An 18907-nucleotide genomic window follows, 5' to 3' on the forward strand; every position below is an offset into this window, starting at 1 on the left:
TGCTAGTTATAGAAATGCAAGAGAGAATACTGCGTAACCTCCCACAGAATCATCCTGAACAATCCTGAAGGTGATCTGATGGATTCTTTCACCCGCAGCCCTCTGCAGTCACCCTTCCAGCGCAGATGGGGGTGTACCCAGGGAGAGCTGTGGACCTGAGAGAGGTATTGTACTTGTGGAGACTCAGTGCAGACAGATGTTCATGTGGCTGTAAGTGTTCAGTGCGGTGCCAGGCTGAAGCCAGTGGACAGTGTCTCCAGGGCCTCGTGTAAGTGATGACTAATTCAGTTGTGTGAGAGATTATTCATCAGAGGAGGGGATTAGGGGTCCAGGGTGGCTGTATCCCCCGCGGGGGGCTGTAATCCCTGTCTGTCTGTCTGTGTGTGTGTGGGGTGTAGAGACTCAGAGCATTGTGCCAGTGCCTGTACTTGCCCCACCCTGGACTACCAATCTGATCCCTCTCCTCTATCCTGCAGACAGAGAGAGGACCCTCGCACACTTGATCCATTTGATGACAGAAGGATGGACAAATACAAGAACGAAAGAAATACTCTCATTACTTAGAAATACTTTCATTGATAATAAATATAATAATAAAGATGTCTGTCATTGGACAGCAGTAAGAGTAGCTCAACACAAATAACAACCAAGTTAGTGAAGGAAACAGGCTGGCTGAACCATCTCCAACCCAGGTTCACACTCAGATACACACACACACGGTCTTCTTGGTTCTAGCAAGCGAGAGCAGCACACAGGCAACGCAAGGAGCAACGATCCTTCACCCCTCCACACGTTTTCCAACCCTCTCCATTAAGCCAGGATCCAGTAGGGTGTCTCTGCCTCAACACTAGTGGCCAGGGGATGAGAGGGCCAGGCCAGGGGGAGAGAGGGCCAGGCCAGGGGGAGAGAGGGCCAGGCCAGGGGGAGAGAGGGCCAGGCCAGGGGATGAGAGGGCCAGGCCAGGGGGAGAGAGGGCCAGGCCAGGGGGAGAGAGGGCCAGGCCAGGGGGAGAGAGGGCCAGGCCAGGGGGAGAGAGGGCCAGGCCAGGGGGAGAGAGGGCCAGGCCAGGGGGAGAGAGGGCCAGGCCAGGGGGAGAGAGGGCCAGGCCAGGGGGAGAGAGGGCCAGGCCAGGGGGAGAGAGGGCCAGGCCAGGGGATGAGAGGGCCAGGCCAGGGGGAGAGAGGGCCAGGCCAGGGGGAGAGAGGGCCAGGCCAGGGGGAGAGAGGGCCAGGCCAGGGGGAGAGAGGGCCAGGCCAGGGGGAGAGAGGGCCAGGCCAGGGGGAGAGAGGGCCAGGCCAGGGGGAGAGAGGGCCAGGCCAGGGGGAGAGAGGGCCAGGCCAGGGGGAGAGAGGGCCAGGCCAGGGGGAGAGAGGGCCAGGCCAGGGGAGAGAGGGCCAGGCCAGGGGATGAGAGGGCCAGGCCAGGGGATGAGAGGGCCAGGCCAGGGGGAGAGAGGCTCCAGTCTCCCAGTGGAGGAGCTCTCTCCTGTGGATCTGCAGCCTAAGCAGAGTGGGCTTCCTCCGGTCCAGCCCTGGTCTGTCAGAGAACTCAGGCTGGCCTTAGAGGAGAAGGGCGTGATCATGGGGGAGAGGGAGGCGTGGCCATGGGGGAGAGGGAGGCGTGGCCATGGGAAAAAGGCGTAGACTTCAGGCTGGAGGCGTGGCCAGTCCAAACATCCACGGATCAGAACGTGATAAACGGAGACATGAATGGAATCTAGTCCAGAGTTCATGTGTCCATGGCAACCTCAGCTGCTGTCTGTGATCCATCCTGCCCTCCCGATCTACTCCTGAATATCTATAAATATATATATATATATATATATATATACACACACACACACACACACACACAAATAACACTGTTTTCATGTGATTGCTTGATGCTCGGAGGGGAATGGCTTCAGATCTGTGGTGGAGGGGAGGGCTGGGGGAGGGCTGGGGGGAGGGCTGGGGGGAGGGCTGGGGGGAGGGCTGGGGGGAGGGCTGGGGGAGGGCTGGGGGGAGGGCTGGGGGGAGGGCTGGGGGAGGGCTGGGGGGAGGGCTGGGGGGAGGGCTGGGGGAGGGCTGGGGGGAGGGCTGGGGGGAGGGCTGGGGGAGGGCTGGGGTGGAGGGCTGGGGGGAGGGCTGGGGGGAGGGCTGGGGTGGAGGGCTGGGGGGAGGGCTGGGGGGAGGGCTGGGGGGAGGGCTGGGGGGAGGGCTGGGGGGAGGGCTGGGGGGAGGGCTGGGGGGAGGGCTGGGGGGAGGGCTGGGGGGAGGGCTGGGGTGGAGGGCTGGGGGGAGGGTATCCGGAGCATGCTGATGTCTGTCTCCCGGAAAGAGAGATGGGGAGAGAAGCAGAGGGAGAGAGAGGAGAGAGACAGATAGAGTGACAGAGAGAGATAGAGCAGAGAGAGGGGGAGAGAGACACAGAGAGACACAGAGAGGCTGCTCATGGAGACCCTGATGGTGTTCAGGAGGTGGAGAGATCAGGAGGTGGAGAGATCAGGGCATGTCTCCGTCTTGGGGGCTGCATCAGCCGGCAGCGTAGCTGCTGAGGAAGGAGTAGAACATGGGCAGCTTCATGCGCTGCTGGTCCCTGCGGCACCACGCCATCACGGTGCCCTCGCTGTTGGCGGTGTACAGGTGGTGGCCGTCACACGAGTAGGTCAGGCTGGACACACAGCGGGGAGGGGACACAGTCAGCACCGTGGCAGTATTATGTTCACTTGTTTATTTAGAAGATGCTTTTAGTCAAAGTGACGTACGGGCTGGGGGGAGGTGGGGGGGATTTGAACCTGCGATGTCTTGATCTGCAGTTAAAGCACTCTACCTCTGAGCTAAGACTCAGACCTAGGGAAGGTGTGTGTTTATACGCTACCTGATTATAGGCTTGTTGGACTTGGGGAAGGTGATCTCTCTCACTGGCTTCAGGTCCCAGGTACTCCACAGTCTGAGGAGACGACACACACACACACACACACACACACACACACACAATCACAAAACATTCATTCAGTCAGTTTGTTTGAATATCAGCATTTAGAAAAGCACAGATAAACACCCACACCATCATCTAACCCTCACCTGACCACTCCGTTCTCGAGCCCTCCAGCTATGACGTTGACAGACACGCCCTCCGGCTGGTTGGAGAACGTCACGGAGCAGATGATCTCTCTGCAGTGGACGTGGCCAATCAGATCACCGTTCACCGTCCACAAGCGCAGGTCGCTGCCGCCGCCCACTAAACACGGGAAACACCACAAGCGTTAACATCCGCCGCAACCATCTTACCTGACGGAGGCCAGTTAGCCAGAAGGCTAGAGAGCTAGCCAGAAGGCTAGAGAGCTAGCCAGTAGGTTAGAGAGCTAGCCAGTTAGCCAGTAGGTTAGAGAGCTAGCCAGTTAGCCAGACGGCTAGAGAGCTAGCCAGTTAGCCAGAAGGCTAGAGAGATAGCCAGTTAGCCAGAAGGCTAGCCAGTAGGTTAGAGAGCTAGCCAGTTAGCCAGTAGGTTAGAGAGCTAGCCAGTTAGCCAGAAGGCTAGAGAGCTAGCCAGTTAGCCAGAAGGCTAGAGAGCTAGCCAGTAGGTTAGAGAGCTAGCCAGTTAGCCAGTAGGTTAGGGAGCTAGCCAGTTAGCCAGTAGGTTAGAGAGCTAGCAAGCGGTCGGTCCTCACCTGAGTCACACACGGTGGCGATGTCCCCCGACGTCTCGCTGGCAGACACGGCCGTCACGGGGCTTTTGTGTCCCGTTAGACTCTGCACATAACACAACCTACACACACACACACACACACAGGGTGTGTGAAGACTGGAAGAGTTGACAAGTGTACGGAATGATACGTGCTCAGCTTAACAAAGCTAGCATTAAAACACTGTAGTTCTGCCCCTGTGTACACACACACACACCTGTTGAGATCCCAGAGGATGCAGGTGCCGTCTCTGCTGACACTGATGAGGATGCTGTAGGGCTTGCAGACAAACAGGCTGGTCACCTCCCCTGTGTGGCCATACAAGTGGACCTGGGACTCCACCTCCATCTCGGTGGGCTGCACACGCACACACACACACACACACACACACGCACACACAGTTAGCTTGTACACTTCCACAAACCCCCTCACAAACACACTGAAGAACCCCACCCTGGGACCAAGACACTTTACAGAAGATCCAAGTTTCAGTGAGACTTCACATTCCATTCATTCACTGGGTGCTTGCCCATGAGACATATGCACTGAGTAACAGTTAAGCCTTTTTCAGAAAACCAGACGGTATGATTCATCCTGTGTGGCTGCTGAATACACCTATAAGATCTAAGAGAGAGGAGGGGGGAGGAGAGGGCTGTAGGGGAGAGAGAGGGTTGAATGGAAGAGAGAGATTGGAAAAGAGAAGGGGGTAGGGCCTTGTATGGGAACAAAAGACAAAGAGAGAGAGCGTGAGCAAGCGAGCTCGAGAAACAGATAGATGAAGAGACAGACAGAGAGAGACAGATAAATACAGAGAGAGAGAGAGATGAAGAGACAGACAGAGAGAGAGAGACAGATAAATACAGAGAGAGAGAGAGAGAGAGAGAGACAGATAAATACAGAGAGAGAGAGAGAGAGAGAGAGAGAGAGAGAGACAGATAAATACAGAGAGAGAGAGAGAGAGAGAGAGAGAGAGAGAGAGAGAGAGAGAGAGAGAGAGAGAGAGAGATAGAGAGATGGAGTGTGAGTGGAGGGCAGGGAGGTGTCAGATGCAGGGGTAACAACAGTAAGAGACTGAAAGCCTCTCTAATGACTGAACTTCCAGACGCAGCCCACCCTGCAGGCCAGGAGGAACAGTGTTTCTAGGGCAACTGTGATATGACTAATGAAGCTGCCACAGCGAGGCCCTGAGCGGGTGCGCGGCACGGCGGTCTAGCAGGAGAGATAATGGAAGGTAGGTGGGTGTTGATGTGGAGGAGGAAGGTTGGAGGAGAGGGAGGGAGAGAGGGGCGGGTGGGGGAGGGGAGCATGTCGCCATGGAAACCCACCGTGGTGCTGGTGAAGCGGTTGCCGTAGGCGGTGATGACTCCGCCCTTACTGCCTGTGAACAGCTGACAACCATCAGGTACCCAGGCACAGCTGGTCACCTGGGGGAGAGAGAGAGGGAGAGAGACATAGAAAGAGAGTTAGACTGGGGGAGAGAGGGAGGGAGAGAGACATAGGAAGAGAGTTAGAGAGTAATAAAGAGAAAGAGACACAGAAAGAGAGAGACAGACTGAGGGAGAGAGGGGAGGAGCATTTAGGTTGAGAAAGGATAAAAACAACCCAGTTGATAAGGGAGTTCCTCCGACTCCATGATGAGTTGAAGAATATCGACCACACTAAAAGAGGGGGAGAAATTCCTTTCACCAGAGGGCGCTATGGTGCATCCCAGCCCTATGGTGCATCCCAGAGGAGGAGGGGAGGAGGAGGAGGACGAGGCGGAAGAGGGGAGGAAGAGGAGGAGGGGAGGAAGAGGAGGAGGAAGAGGAAGAGGAGGAGGGGAGGAAGAGGAGGAGGGGAGGAAGAGGAGGAGGGGAGGAAGAGGAGGAGGGGAGGAAGAGGAGGAGGAGGAAGAGGGGAGGAAGAGGAGGAGGGGAGGAAGAGGAGGAGGAGGAAGAGGAGGAGGAGGAAGAGGAGGAGGGGAGGAAGAGGAGGAGGAGGAGGAGGGGAGGAGGGCTCACCTGGTGCAGAGGGGAGGAGGGGAGGGCTCATCTGGTGCAGAGGGGAGGAGGGGAGGGCTCACCTGGTGCAGAGGGGAGGGCTCACCTGGTGCAGAGGGGAGCTCTGGATAAAGCTGAGGGGAGGTTCACTCTGTTTGCTCTTCAGACGGAGCATGTTGTCAGCGTAGCCCCAACTCAAGATGGCTGACCACTGGATGTCCGTGCTGTGCATGCTCCTCACTCCTGTCGAGGAGGAGAGGCTGTGAGTCTGGACCACGCAGGGTCACACACACACACACACACACACACACACACACACACACCTTCCTCAGCCAGACACACACACACACTGCCCTTCTGAACCCCAGGCCGGAGGCCTCACCTTGCTCCTTGCTGTAGATCATCATGAGGCAGAACTTGCGTGCCAGGCCGCAAACAGCCCTGGTGGGCAGGGCGAGCAGGGAGCCGAAGCGCTCTCCGTGCGGCTGGCTGAAGCACACCACGGGGTCTGGGGCGCAGGGGGAGCCCACGTACTCACCCCACTTCAGACCCTTGATCCAGGGCAAGGGGCTCTGACAACACAGGGTCCAACACACAGTTAGGAAGGAGAGGAACAGCTGTATACCTGCTAGCTGATCAGTGTACGGTACAACCTCTAATAGATCTCAGCACACAGTCACTCTCCACATTGCAGCTAGGGTCACACCTCACCACACAGTCTCTCTCTAACAAACAGACCACCCAGCCGTCAGAGCGGCTCCTCCAGGCTGCCAGACTGACCGGGCAGACGATCTCCTTGGCCTGCTCCCTGGTCTCTCTGAAGGCCAGCTGCACCAGGAGGCCCATGGCGGCCGGCAGCTCTCCGTCCATGCTGAGCCGGGGTGCGGCCCTGCCGGCGTGGGCCGTGCTGAACAGCTGGCGGGGCGTCTGGCCGTACGTTTTGATCATGGTCTCCAGGGCACGGCGCTGCACAGGGTCCTCCACTGCAGACACGTCCATGCCGAAGTACGTCTGCAGAAAGGAGAGCTCCGTCATTGGACGTGACATTGGGCGTGACACAAACCAAACAAAGAAGGTTCTGCAGGAGGGGATTATTGGATTTGGAATGTAAACTGTCAGGGCAGTAAAGCGTTGATGTGTGTGTGTTCCTCTGTAGGAGGAGGTGTGTGCCCCAGCCTTACCGCGGGGTGGAAGACGTTGATGGCATGGACGGCTGCCTTGCCCTTCTGCTTGAGGCCGAACACCAGGTCTATCCACTGGCTCAGGGTCTGGGACACCTGCTCAGACTCCAGCGCCTGACGGTGGATCAGTACAAAGAGCCGAGGGTCGTTCCGGGCCCAGGGGGGCAGGTTCACATGGTTCACCCTCTCGCTATTCTGACGCACCCCAAAGTCGAACCCTGCCAGAGACACGCAACAGTTTAGTCACATGACAGGGTTAGAGGTTCTCTGATGACAAGAGTATCGAGATGGAGTGTGAGAGAGAGAGATGGTTGAGAGAGACAGAGAGAGAGATGGGTGAGAGAGACGGATAGAGAGGCACAGAGAGAGAGAGAGGATGAGAATGTGAGAGAGAGAGAGGCAGAGAGAGATCTGGACAGTAGGAGAGATCCTAAACGGCCGTGCTCCTGACCTTCTCTGTTGACCAGGAACTCTGGGAGGTAGAAGAACTCTGGGATGAGCTCCTTGACGTCGGTCATGGACTCGTACGACGACAGCCTCCACGTGGTGTTCATGGAGTGGAACGTCCGGTCAGGGATATCAAAGCTCTGATCTGAAGAGGCAACAGACCACAGTGATGAAAGCAGTCCGGCTCTCAGAGAGCCTCTCTTTTACAGCCCTGTGAAACACCGCTGGCCGGTACACACACACACACACACACACACACACACACACACAACCAGATCCAAAGACTGAAACATCAGAGGATAGAGACACAGAGAGAGAGAGAGAGAGAGAGAGAGACACAGAGAGAGAGAGAGAGAGACAGAGAGAGAGAGAGAGAGAGAGAGAGAGAGAGAGAGAGAGAGAGACACAGAGAGAGAGAGAGAGAGAGAGAGAGAGAGAGAGAGAGAGAGAGGTGGGGGCTAGAGGAGGGCCGTGTAGAAAGGAGGGAGGAAAAGGAAGAGGAGGGAGAGCAACAGAGGAACAGAGAGGAATTGTGAAGAGAGCCAGCGAGAGAGATGAAGAGAGACAGATTGAGAGAGAGAAAGATGAAGAGAGAGAGCCCAAAAAGCACCCTTTGATGTCTAATGCACATGATGCACGTCCAGGGCTCCCATGATCACTGCTCAGGTATAGACCAATGTAGTATAGACTAATGTAGGTAGTATAGACTAATGTAGTATAGACTAATGTAGGTAGTATAGACTAATGTAGTATAGACTAATGTAGGTAGTATAGACTAATGTAGGTAGTATAGACTAATGTAGTGTAGCCTAATGTAGGTAGTATAGACTAATGTAGTATAGACTAATGTATGTAGTATAGACTTATGTAGTATAGACTAATGTAGGTAGTATAGACTAATGTAGGTAGTATAGACTAATGTAGGTATAGACTAATGTAGTATAGACTAATGTAGGTAGTATAGACTAATGTAGGTATAGACTAATTGTAGGTAATATAGACTAATGTAGGAAGCATAGACTAATATAGGTAGTATAGACTAAACAGAAGCTCAATACTCCATCCTACTCAACTGCAAAATCAAAGCAGCGGATAGGTGGAGGGGCTGGGGTAGGACTCACCCTGATAGGCCAGGAACATCTTGGTGAAGGGGGGCATGCGGACCAGGAAGTGTAGCACGGTGCCGCTGTTGGAGTAGTGGGAGCCGTAGTGGTAGGGCTGGACTGGGGGCATGGGGTCGTCCTCGCGTGCACCCTTCCTGTACTCCTCCTCCAGGTACTGACACACACACACACACCTCAGATGTGCTGCTCAGAACCCCCTACCTCCCTCACACACACACACACACACACACACACACACACACACACACACACACACACACACAGATGGTGCTGAACGTGTACCTTGTAGTTGTCTACGTAGCGATCCTCTTTCTCTTTGGACTGCACTGCGATAGGTTTGTTTAGATTTCTAACAGGAGAAAAATGAAAAAAGATCCATGTAAGGTTCTGGGTGCCCAGCATTGTGCAATGTGACTGCTGCAAAACCACAACTGCTCCAGCAGGTCACATCCTCATGTCACACACACTGACCTGTAGATGGCGCTGTCCTGCAGGTCCAAGGTTTCGCTGACGTAGTCCCGCAGGATGAAGGGGAACACGGGGTACTGCATGAGGTCGTTGAAGGAGCGCCCAGCGTGCTTGTTCAGGTGTGTCAGGTACTCAAAGTTGGAGATCTGTCCTGAGCCCCAAAGGTGAGTCAGGGCGGTGATGTTCCCATACTCCAGCAGGTTGGGCAGGTCACAGTTCAGGATGTTGTGGTAAACATCATCACGGAACTGCGGACGACAAGTGACACAGGAAGTGAGACGGTGTGGTGAGAGTTTTGCGATGAATTCAACAACTTTGATTGACATGATGGGACATTTCCAGGTCAGGGCCAGAGGGGTCAGGATGAAGGGTCAGGGTGAAGGGTCAGGGTGAGGGTCAGGTCTTGCCTTGGTGTTGTGACAGGACAGCAGCATAAGGCTTTTAGCTTATGTTCACACTGCCCATTTAAATGTTACAAATAAAGTAAACCTGTTATTGTATATTGTTACTGTAATAGTTCCGTTGCTGTATATTTTAATTGTTATAGTTTACTAGTTGGAGACAACGGGGGGCTGGTTGTTTTCATCCTTATTCGTATAAATATAACCTATTTTAGAGTTGTTTCCCCTGGAACAGATTTCATGTTCCAACCAAGGGGGGCTGTCGCTGTCTTGGTGTGTGGGGCTGCATCACATACCCTCTTAGCTTTGTTAAATTGCTGCACTAGTCCACACTTGACCGGTGGGGATCTCATTCTATTACGACTGAAACTGTTAGCTGCTCCTGGCATTCTCTAATCCCTGTTCTCCTCTCTGTCCCCCCCACACATCCCTTGTGGTGTGGGGGGTCTGAGCTGTCAGGACCTGCCTGGTCGTCGGTCTACCAACGCTGGACCAGGTCGTCAACCGGAAACCAGCCTCCATGACGGTCAACAGCGAGTTTCCAGGTCCCATCCAACGTCTATAAAGCCGAACAATGGATTTTTGGTGTTTTAAAACCCATTGACACTGTATGACTATGTTTAGCTTGTGTTCTGCTCCTCTCTCTTGCCAACCGTCTCTGGAGGAGGGGATCCCTCTCTGAATTGCTCCTCCCAAGGTTTCTTCCATTTTTTCTCCCGTTGGGAGTTTTTCTGGAGTTTTTCCTTGTCTTCCTTGAGGGTTTAGGTTGGTTGAGGGGCAGTTCTATGGGCGTATGTGAAGCCCTCTGTGACATGCTTGCGTGTAAAAAGGGCTATACAAATAAATTTGATTTGATTTGATTTGATTAAGGGGTCAGGGTGAGGGGTCAGGGTGAGGGTCAGGGGGTCAGGGGTCAGGTCTTGCCTTGGTGTTGTGACAGGACAGCAGCATAAGGGGTCAGGGTGAGGGTCAGGGGGTCAGGGGTCAGGTCTTGCCTTGGTGTTGTGACAGGCCAGCAGCATAAGGGGACAGGGTGAGGGGTCAGGGTGAGGGGTCAGGGTGAGGGGTCAGGGTGAGGGTCAGGGGGTCAAGGGTCAGGTCTTGCCTTGGTGTTGTGACAGGTCAGCAGCATAAGGGGTCAGGGTGAGGGGTCAGGTCTTGCCTTGGTGTTGTGACAGGCCAGCAGCATAAGGGGTCAGGGTGAGGGTCAGGGTGTCAGGGTCAGGTCTTGCCTTGGTGTTGTGACAGGCCAGCAGCAGTGTGCGTCCGTTGGTCAGGAAGATCTCCAGGGCGTTGTCCCTCAGCTGCCACCAGCGCTTGTGGACCTCCTTGATCTCCTCGTACGTCCAGGAGAACGATGCTGCCTCCGTCTCACCATGGATACTCTGCCACAGAGAACACACACACACAGTTTCCTCAAAGGCCAGACAGACCCAGCCCCCTTACTGCTGAGGAGAAGTGAGCAGCAACAGCAGACGGTGTGACAGCAGACTCACCTGGCTGTCCTGAGCATCAGCAGCATTGTCCTCCACAAAGTACATCCCAGACTTGCCTGCAGAGGAGACGCACAGCGTTAGCATAGACACTTAGAGAGAGGGACACTCTCTGCGTCTTGTGGATGAATCTCTCTCGTGGCCCGAATGGCCGAATGTTCTGTGAATCTGATATTGGATGTGAGGATTGTGCGTCTGTGGTGTGTGTGTGAGTGGTGTGTGTGTGTGTGTGTGTGTGTGAGTCGTACCCAGCAGGAGTTCCCCTGCTGTCTCTCTGGAGGGGGCCACACTGATGCACCGCCTGGTGAACCTGAACACAGGGAGGGTTAGCTGGGAGGAAAACACACACACCCTTCTCTCCCTTACACACACACACCCCTCTCTCCCTTACACACACACACCCCTCTCTCCCTTACACACACACACCCTTCTCTCCCTTACACACACACACCCCTCTCTCCCTTACACACACACACCCCTCTCTCCCTTACACACACACACCCCTCTCTCCCTTACACACACACACCCCTCTCTCCCTTACACACACACACCCCTCTCTCCCTTACACACACACACCCTTCTCTCCCTTACACACACACACCCCTCTCTCCCTTACACACACACACCCCTCTCTCCCTTACACACACACACCCCTCTCTCCCTTACACACACACACCCCTCTCTCCCTTACACACACACACCCCTCTCTCCCTTACACACACACACCCCTCTCTCCCTTACACACACACACCCCTCTCTCCCTTACACACACACACCCCTCTCTCCCTTACACACACACACCCCCCTCTCTCCCTTACACACACACACCCCTCTCTACCTTACACACACACACCCCTCTCTCCCTTACACACACACACCCCTCTCTCCCTTACACACACACACCCCTCTCTCCCTTACACACACACACCCCTCTCTCCCTTACACACACACACCCCTCTCTCCCTTACACACACACACCCCTCTCTCCCTTACACACACACACCCCTCTCTCCCTTACACACACACACCCCTCTCTCCCTTACACACACACACCCCTCTCTCCCTTACACACACACACCCCTCTCTCCCTTACACACACACACCCCTCTCTCCCTTACACACACACACCCCTCTCTCCCTTACACACACACACCCCTCTCTCCCTTACACACACACACCCCTCTCTCCCTTACACACACACTCCTACCTGATGGGTTCGCTGGTGGCCTTGTCTTTCACGGTGGAGGAGAAGGAGGAGTGAGTCTTGTCTTCAAACAGGAACGACAGCGGCGGTTTCACAGGCTCTGAACACACGACACAGGGAGAGAGAAGAGTGAGAGGTCAGGAGGTGAGAGGTCAGAGGTCAGGAGGTGAGAGGTCAGGGGTCAGGAGGTGAGAGGTCAGGAGGTGAGAGGTCAGGAGGTGAGAGGTCAGGAGGTGAGAGGTCAGGAGGTGAGAGGTCAGGAGGTGAGAGGTCAGGGGTCAGGAGGTGAGAGGTCAGGAGGTGAGAGGTCAGGGGTCAGGAGGTCAGGAGGTGAGAGGTCAGGAGGTGAGAGGTCAGGGGTCAGGAGGTGAGAGGTCAGGAGGTGGGCCTTACCGTCAGGTTTGCGGCGGTCCTTGAGCAGGTACTTGTTGGGGATTGTGAGGTAGCAGCGCTGCAGGCGTCGACGCTCACGGTTTGGACCCTCGGTGGAGTCGAGCTGCCAGGAAGTTGGGTAGGAGGTCTGGTCATACCACACCATCCTGACACACACACACAGTCAACCAACACGCACACACACGGTCAACCAACACATCACACAGACACACAGTTAGACACCTCAGTGTGTGTGTGTGTGTGTGTGTGTGTGTGTGTGTGTGTGTCTCACCGGTCGTGTGTGAGCTGCTGCACCAGCTCCTGCCAGTGTCTCCTGGCGCTCAGGTCGGTCTTGTAGAGCGCCCGGATGTGCAGGATGACCTTCTTCCTCTCCATGCCCTGCCGCAGGGACACCTTCTGGGTGATGTCCGCCGCTATCTTCGAGATGTCCTTGGACTTCCCATCCAGCCGCTGGATGAGCCTGAGAGACAGAGAGGTGAGAACAGCCACAGAGCAAGGAGGACTGCATCTGATCTGACAGAACGTCTGGTTTAGTTGACAGGAAAGGACACCCAGCACTAAGTCCTCTCCCATTCTACCCCTTATCCACCCATCTACCCTCTGTCCTCCTCTCCCTCTTTCTCTCCCTCCTCTCCCTCTTTCTCTCCCTCCTCTCCCTCTTTCTCTCCCTCCTCTCCCTCTTTCTCTCCCTCCTCTCCCTCTTTCTCTCCCTCCTCTCCCCCTCTCACCCTTTCTGAGTGTTGGCCATCTTCTTTTCCCAAGCTGCTTTGCTGGTTTTTTCCTCTCCTTCGTACTTGTATTTCTCCTGGATGAGGAGAGGAGAAGAGGAGGAGGAGAGGAGGAGAGTGAATCAGTTGTGTGACCAGACAGTGTAGCTTCTACACCTGAAACTCCACTCCTCCTGTGGGTGACAGAGAGGACAGCTCTACTGTCCCCTGTCCTGTCTGTCTGTCTGTCTGTCTGTCTGTCTCAGCAGGGACAGGAGGAGGGGGAGCTAGTACCTCTCGGATGGCCTTGAGCAGGTCAGGCTTGTGAGGGGCGCTGGGGGGGATGCAGCGATGGCCACACAGCTTGAGGGAGGTCATGAAGGCCCCGGCCAGGACCTGCTCCTCCTTGGTCAGGCTGTCCTTGTGATCATGCAGCATCTCGTGCAGGAACAGAGCCAGCTTGGGGCCGTGCTGAGGGAGGACACAAGTCACAACAAGCTAAACAGATCCATTTGTGGTTCTATTACATAACAATAACTACAGCGAGATTCATATTCCTTTATTTCACATCAGACAGCGTCAGTCAGAGAGGGCTGTGTCAGACAGCGGGCTGTGTCAGACAGAGAGGGCTGTGTCAGACAGAGAGGGCTGTGTCAGACAGAGAGGGCTGTGTCAGACAGCGGGCTGTGTCAGACAGAGAGGGCTGTGTCAGACAGAGAGGGCTGTGTCAGACAGAGAGGGCTGTGTCAGACAGAGAGGGCTGTGTCAGACAGAGAGGGCTGTGTCAGACAGAGAGGGCTGTGTCAGACAGAGAGGGCTGTGTCTCACCTCCAGCCCCGGGCTGAGGCTCTCCCTGAGGATCTCCGGGTGGCTGGGGTCCAGAACAAACTCCAGCGCCTCCTTCCTGTCTGCCAGCGGCCTGGTGGGGCTGAGGGCGTGCACCAGGAGACGGCCGATCTGGACCCGGAACGTGTCGCGGCATGACCACAGGACCCGGCGCCACTGCTGACGAGGAGCGCCACCCCGCCCGGTGCTGCCCTGAGAAAACACAAGCACGACCACAGGATCAGGCAGGGGCGCTGGAGGCCCCTCCCACAGAGGCAGGGGCGCTGGAGGCCCCTCCCACAGAGGCAGGGGCGCTGGAGGCCCCTCCCACAGAGGCAGGGGCGCTGGAGGCCCCTCCCACAGAGGCAGGGGCGCTGGAGGCCCCTCCCACAGAGGCAGGGGCGCTGGAGGCCCCTCCCACAGAGGCTGGCTGTTCCAGGACAGCACACATCACCCCTGTTCCAAGTTCAAGTGGCTCTGTAATGTGGTTTGATCAAACAGCTGGTAGAGGACGCAGTGACCCTCACACTGACCAGGCTGATCTTGATGGCCTCCATCATCAGCTTCAGGATCTCCTTCTGGAAGCTCCTCATGCTGGCGGGGGGAGGGGGAAGGGCGGGGCGGAGCCGTTCTCCCCGGACGGGAGGTCTCCGGGGTCAGGAGTAGGGGGCGGCTGGTCGGGGGAGTCGGGGAAGGTCAGCAGGTCACAGAAGTCCTTGCTGACGTCTGAAAGGAGAGGGAGAACACAGCTCGGTGGTTAAAGTGTTCCACTGCAGACCGAGAGGTCGCAGGTTTGCATTCCCCCCTCTGTACGTGGCTTTGGAGATAAGTGTGTCTTACTGTTGTAGACGAGTCTGTTGACGGCCAGGACCAGCAGCCTCTGCAGGCGCTGTATGAACTCTGTCTCGCTGGCTCTGATGGGGTTCTCCTGGCTCATCCTGCGCTGCATCAGGTGGCCCAGCTCATCACTGGCCACCGAGCGCATCCTCGTCAGCAGGGAGTCGGACTGAGCCAGGGAGAACCTGCGCCGGCCTGGGACACACACACACACAGCCACACACACACACAGCCACACACACGCAGCCACACACACACACATGCATATACATGCGCATACACACACACAAACAACAACAAAGATACAATTAAATCAAATGATGAATTGGAAATATCAAAGGTTTTCCGTCAGGTTTTAGGAAGTTTTGTCATCATTCACACATGCAGGCATCTCGTGAGCAAAACCAGCTGTGAAAACCGTGAACTTTTAGGGGACGCTCTTTTGGAAAAAGAAGTGCTCATATGCCATGCATCTTTCCCTCACTTCACAGCTCATACGTCAAAACAGCATGTTTAATCAGCATCTGCAAAGACACTGGTCCAAAAAAAGCAACACATGCCCACTTGTAGATGTAGAAATCTTCAAAGTGTCAGGTTAAAACCACACACAGGCACCAGTACTGGTGTCGGTACTGGGCAGGTTAACAACCAGCCTCTTCCTCATGCAAGAGGCCCGGAGGAAGAGGGACAGGTTGGAGATCACCGCATAGGAGGAGACATGGGTCATGTTCTCTCCTGCTGTGTCCCACCAGGCTACCTGGGTCTGAGGACAGCAGGAGGGAGGTGCTGCTGGAGGGGGAGGGGAGGGGGCTGTCCTCAGACAGGAAGCTGAAGGTGTGGGCTAGGGGGATCTGCCCGTACGAACAGTAGTGCTGTCTGGGGAGGCGGGGGATTATGGAGTCTTTCATGGCCATGGAACCTTGGTGGAGGGGTGGAGGGTGGAGACACAGGTGTACAAGTGAGTCTGTGGTGACAGGAATGTTTGCTGGCTGAACAGGTGAGTGACGGGCTGGTGCTCACCTGCGATGCTGCGGCGTTTGGGGTGGAGGGCGTGGTGGGGGGAGGGGGGCAGGTGCACAAAGCTGCTCAGAGGTTGGGGATCCTGATTGGCTGTGGTCTTGATGAACTCGATGGCTGATTGGAGGACGCGGAACTGCAGTGCTACGGCCATCTCTGCAGGAAGAACAGGAAGGATTTTTGTGAGCCCTTCGTCATGGTAAACAGTCTGGTACTAGTACCCTAGTCGTATACGGTATAGTCTCTGGTCTGAAAGGGGTGACCAGGCAAAATGGGCCCCTGGTTGCCAGGCCTACCCTGGGTGCGGGGCATCTTGCTGGTCTGCATGACCCCCAGCAGGGTGACCAGGTCCTCGATGATGCGGAAGTACTGCGACCCCGAGGAGCTGCAGGAGTGGATGGTGACGGCCACCAGCAGCTGCTGGATGTCCCCCACCAGCAGCCTGTAGTCGTGCAGGGGGATCCTGGAGGAGAGAGCACAGCATGAGGACAGAGAGCAGGCTCACGTCTCTCCTGCAGGGGGGAGAGCCCAGGGGGAGAGGGAGGGAGGGAGGGAGGGAGGGAGGGAGGGAGGGAGGGAGGGAGGGAGGGAGGGAGGGAGGGAGGGAGGGAGGGAGGGCAGGGGGAGAGGGAGGGCAGGGGGTCGTACCCGGCCTCCATGCCGTTGAGGGTGGACAGCGTGTTGAAGAGCACGTAGAGCAGGCCGTGGTCCAGCAGGACGTCAGCCAGCTTGGGGCAGGCGTTGATGAGCTGCAGCAGCATGCACAGCACGTTGTGCACCAGCGCATTCTCACACAGGGAGTTCTCTATCAGGCCCAGCACAGGGATGATGCAGCGCTTCCTGAAGGGAGAGATGCCATCCATGTCCTCCAGGTCCAGGCTGGACAACACAGGACAGACAGACAGGCAGACAGACAGGTTTGTTATTCACCGTCACCAATCCACCAAATCAAACTACTTCGACGTGTATATAATCAAACTACTTCGACGTGTATATAATCAAACTACTTCGACGTGTATATAATCAAACTACTTCGACGTGTATATAATCAAACTACTTCGACGTGTATATAATCAAACTACTTCGACGTGTATATAATCAAACTACTTCGACGTGTATATAATCAAACTACTTCGACGTGTATATAATCAAACTACTTCGACGTGTATATAATCAAACTACTTCGACGTGTATATAATCAAACTACTTTGACGTGTATATAATCAAACTACTTTGACGTGTATATAATCAAACTACTTCGACGTGTATATAATCAAACTACTTCGACGTGTATATAATCAAACTACTTTGACATGTATATAATCAAACTACTTCGACGTGTATATAATCAAACTACTTCGACGTGTATATAATCAAACTACTTGACATCCATGTCCTCCAGGTCCAGGCTGGACAACACAGGACAGACAGACAGTGTATATAATCTCAGTAGCAGGGTAAGAGTGTGATGAGACCCCTGGGGACGACCTGAGCATCGTTCAGCAGACAGGATATCCTCGATATGTCCCACAATACTTACTCCTCCTCCAGACTGACGGGGCGGCCGAACAGCATCTCCAGGAAGCACTCCAGCAGACCCTGGCTGCCCTGGTGGAGGTACAGCTGGTTGGCCAACAGAGAGAAGCCATGGTTCTTCAGGAACTTTTCTTTCTGCTCCTTGAAGGCTCGGCTAAAGTAGGCATCCAGCAACTGGAGGATCAGGATCAGAGGATCACAATCTGGATTATTGCCAAGTGCGTTTTCACATTTAAGGAATTTGCTTTTGTAGGTTGGTGCATAACAATACACATCATAAGTAGAAGTTGCTACATTCAAGTGTCCGTCTGATTGGCTATCATGTGACTCTTCATTTCCCTGTCTAACAGGATGGTAGCGGTGGACAGCTGACCTTCATCACCCCCTGCTGGATGAGGGGAGAGGAGTGGTTGACCAGGACGATGAGGGCCTCAGGCTGGATGAGTTTGTCCATCACCTCCTCCAGCATCAGGTCAGGCAGCAGCAGCAGCACTCCTCTCAACAGGTCGTACAGGCCGCAGCACACCAGCACCAGGCAGTCCTCCGTACTCCTGGAACACAGTGGATACTTATTCGATACTCAGCTTTCTAAAAGGTTGAGCTTCATGAGGGTGATAGGTGCATTACACATACAGGGAGATGTCACACACACTTCCTGATCATTGAAAATGTGCACCCCCCGGATAAGAAATGAATTTATAAACAACCTCGGTCCTCGGTTAATAAAAAGATAGATTTCTGCACCAGCTCTTTAGAACCGATATGGCCTGACAGCCTTATAGCACAAGACAGAATTTGCAGGATTCAAGTCCAGGGGGGAGGAGCTAGAGTCCAGGGGGTGGAGCTATAGTCCAGGGGGGAGGAGCTAGAGTGCATGACGGAGACCATGTGACCTGCAGATGTCTCGGGTGGCTTTGGAAACACAAAGATGTGCAAAGCGGAGAGGATGTAATTAGCCAATCAGCTTCACTGGAGGACCATGTTAAAACCTATCAACGAGAGCTTGATGATACTCAACAAGAGACCAGGGAGGGTGAAAAGAGGCTGCCGCAATTCGACGGAAACTCATTTCCACAGACGGTTCAAGAGACAACATTTAGCATAATCACTTATGTATGAATCAATATGTAAAACTGAACAAAGGATCTTTTGATGTCACAAGAAGAGGGAGTCAGTTATATTAACGATGTGTAGTTCTACATCACAAGACTAGTGGGGCACCTCTATTTCTCAACCATGGCAGGACGGATGACTACTAAACTAACTGACCTTTGCGGTAGTGGAACTGAATCATGGTCAGGGTTCCTTAAGGACAGTCACAGTGCATGAGTCACTGAGTCAGGAGTTATACAAGGTCATAAACTTTATGTCCACTGTCGTAGTATTTTTGGACAGGCCTTTCTTTGTTGTTTTTTTTACCTTTCAAAAACTTTTCCCTACACACTAAACAAGAACGGCACAAAAAGTTTAGTAAAAAAAAAAAAACTTTTTTCTCAAATATTTTGGCAACCTTTAGAAAAGTATTTTTTTGCACACAAAAAATATTTTCAACATTTCAAAACTTTTTTCCCCATCACACTACACATCACCCCCAAAATAGTTTTTTGAAATATTTTTGTAACCTTTGG

General features: G+C 54.4%; 1 protein-coding gene across 1 annotated transcript in view; it reads right to left on the reverse strand.

The window, feature by feature from the left end:
• Nucleotides 1-2269: 2269 nt before the first annotated feature.
• Nucleotides 2270-18907, reverse strand: part of lyst (lysosomal trafficking regulator) — a 55577-nt gene continuing 38939 nt past the window's right edge. The window contains 31 exon segments of the mRNA XM_084709374.1: nt 2270-2652; nt 2860-2931; nt 3066-3222; nt 3653-3750; nt 3885-4024; nt 4993-5091; nt 5753-5889; nt 6029-6218; nt 6427-6657; nt 6828-7045; nt 7279-7419; nt 8396-8552; nt 8681-8747; nt 8870-9114; nt 10500-10652; nt 10764-10819; nt 11009-11070; nt 11968-12064; nt 12358-12503; nt 12629-12817; nt 13086-13162; nt 13359-13535; nt 13893-14102; nt 14423-14496; nt 14499-14615; nt 14730-14921; nt 15747-15899; nt 16040-16206; nt 16392-16622; nt 17284-17453; nt 17653-17830. Coding sequence (XP_084565500.1) covers nt 2514-2652; nt 2860-2931; nt 3066-3222; nt 3653-3750; nt 3885-4024; nt 4993-5091; nt 5753-5889; nt 6029-6218; nt 6427-6657; nt 6828-7045; nt 7279-7419; nt 8396-8552; nt 8681-8747; nt 8870-9114; nt 10500-10652; nt 10764-10819; nt 11009-11070; nt 11968-12064; nt 12358-12503; nt 12629-12817; nt 13086-13162; nt 13359-13535; nt 13893-14102; nt 14423-14496; nt 14499-14615; nt 14730-14921; nt 15747-15899; nt 16040-16206; nt 16392-16622; nt 17284-17453; nt 17653-17830 — 4540 coding nt within the window. The 3' untranslated portion in view covers nt 2270-2513.

The sequence above is a fragment of the Hypomesus nipponensis genome, chromosome 11, assembly GCF_054491055.1.
Source record: "Hypomesus nipponensis isolate SF chromosome 11, ASM5449105v1, whole genome shotgun sequence".
Lineage (NCBI taxonomy): Eukaryota > Metazoa > Chordata > Actinopteri > Osmeriformes > Osmeridae > Hypomesus > Hypomesus nipponensis.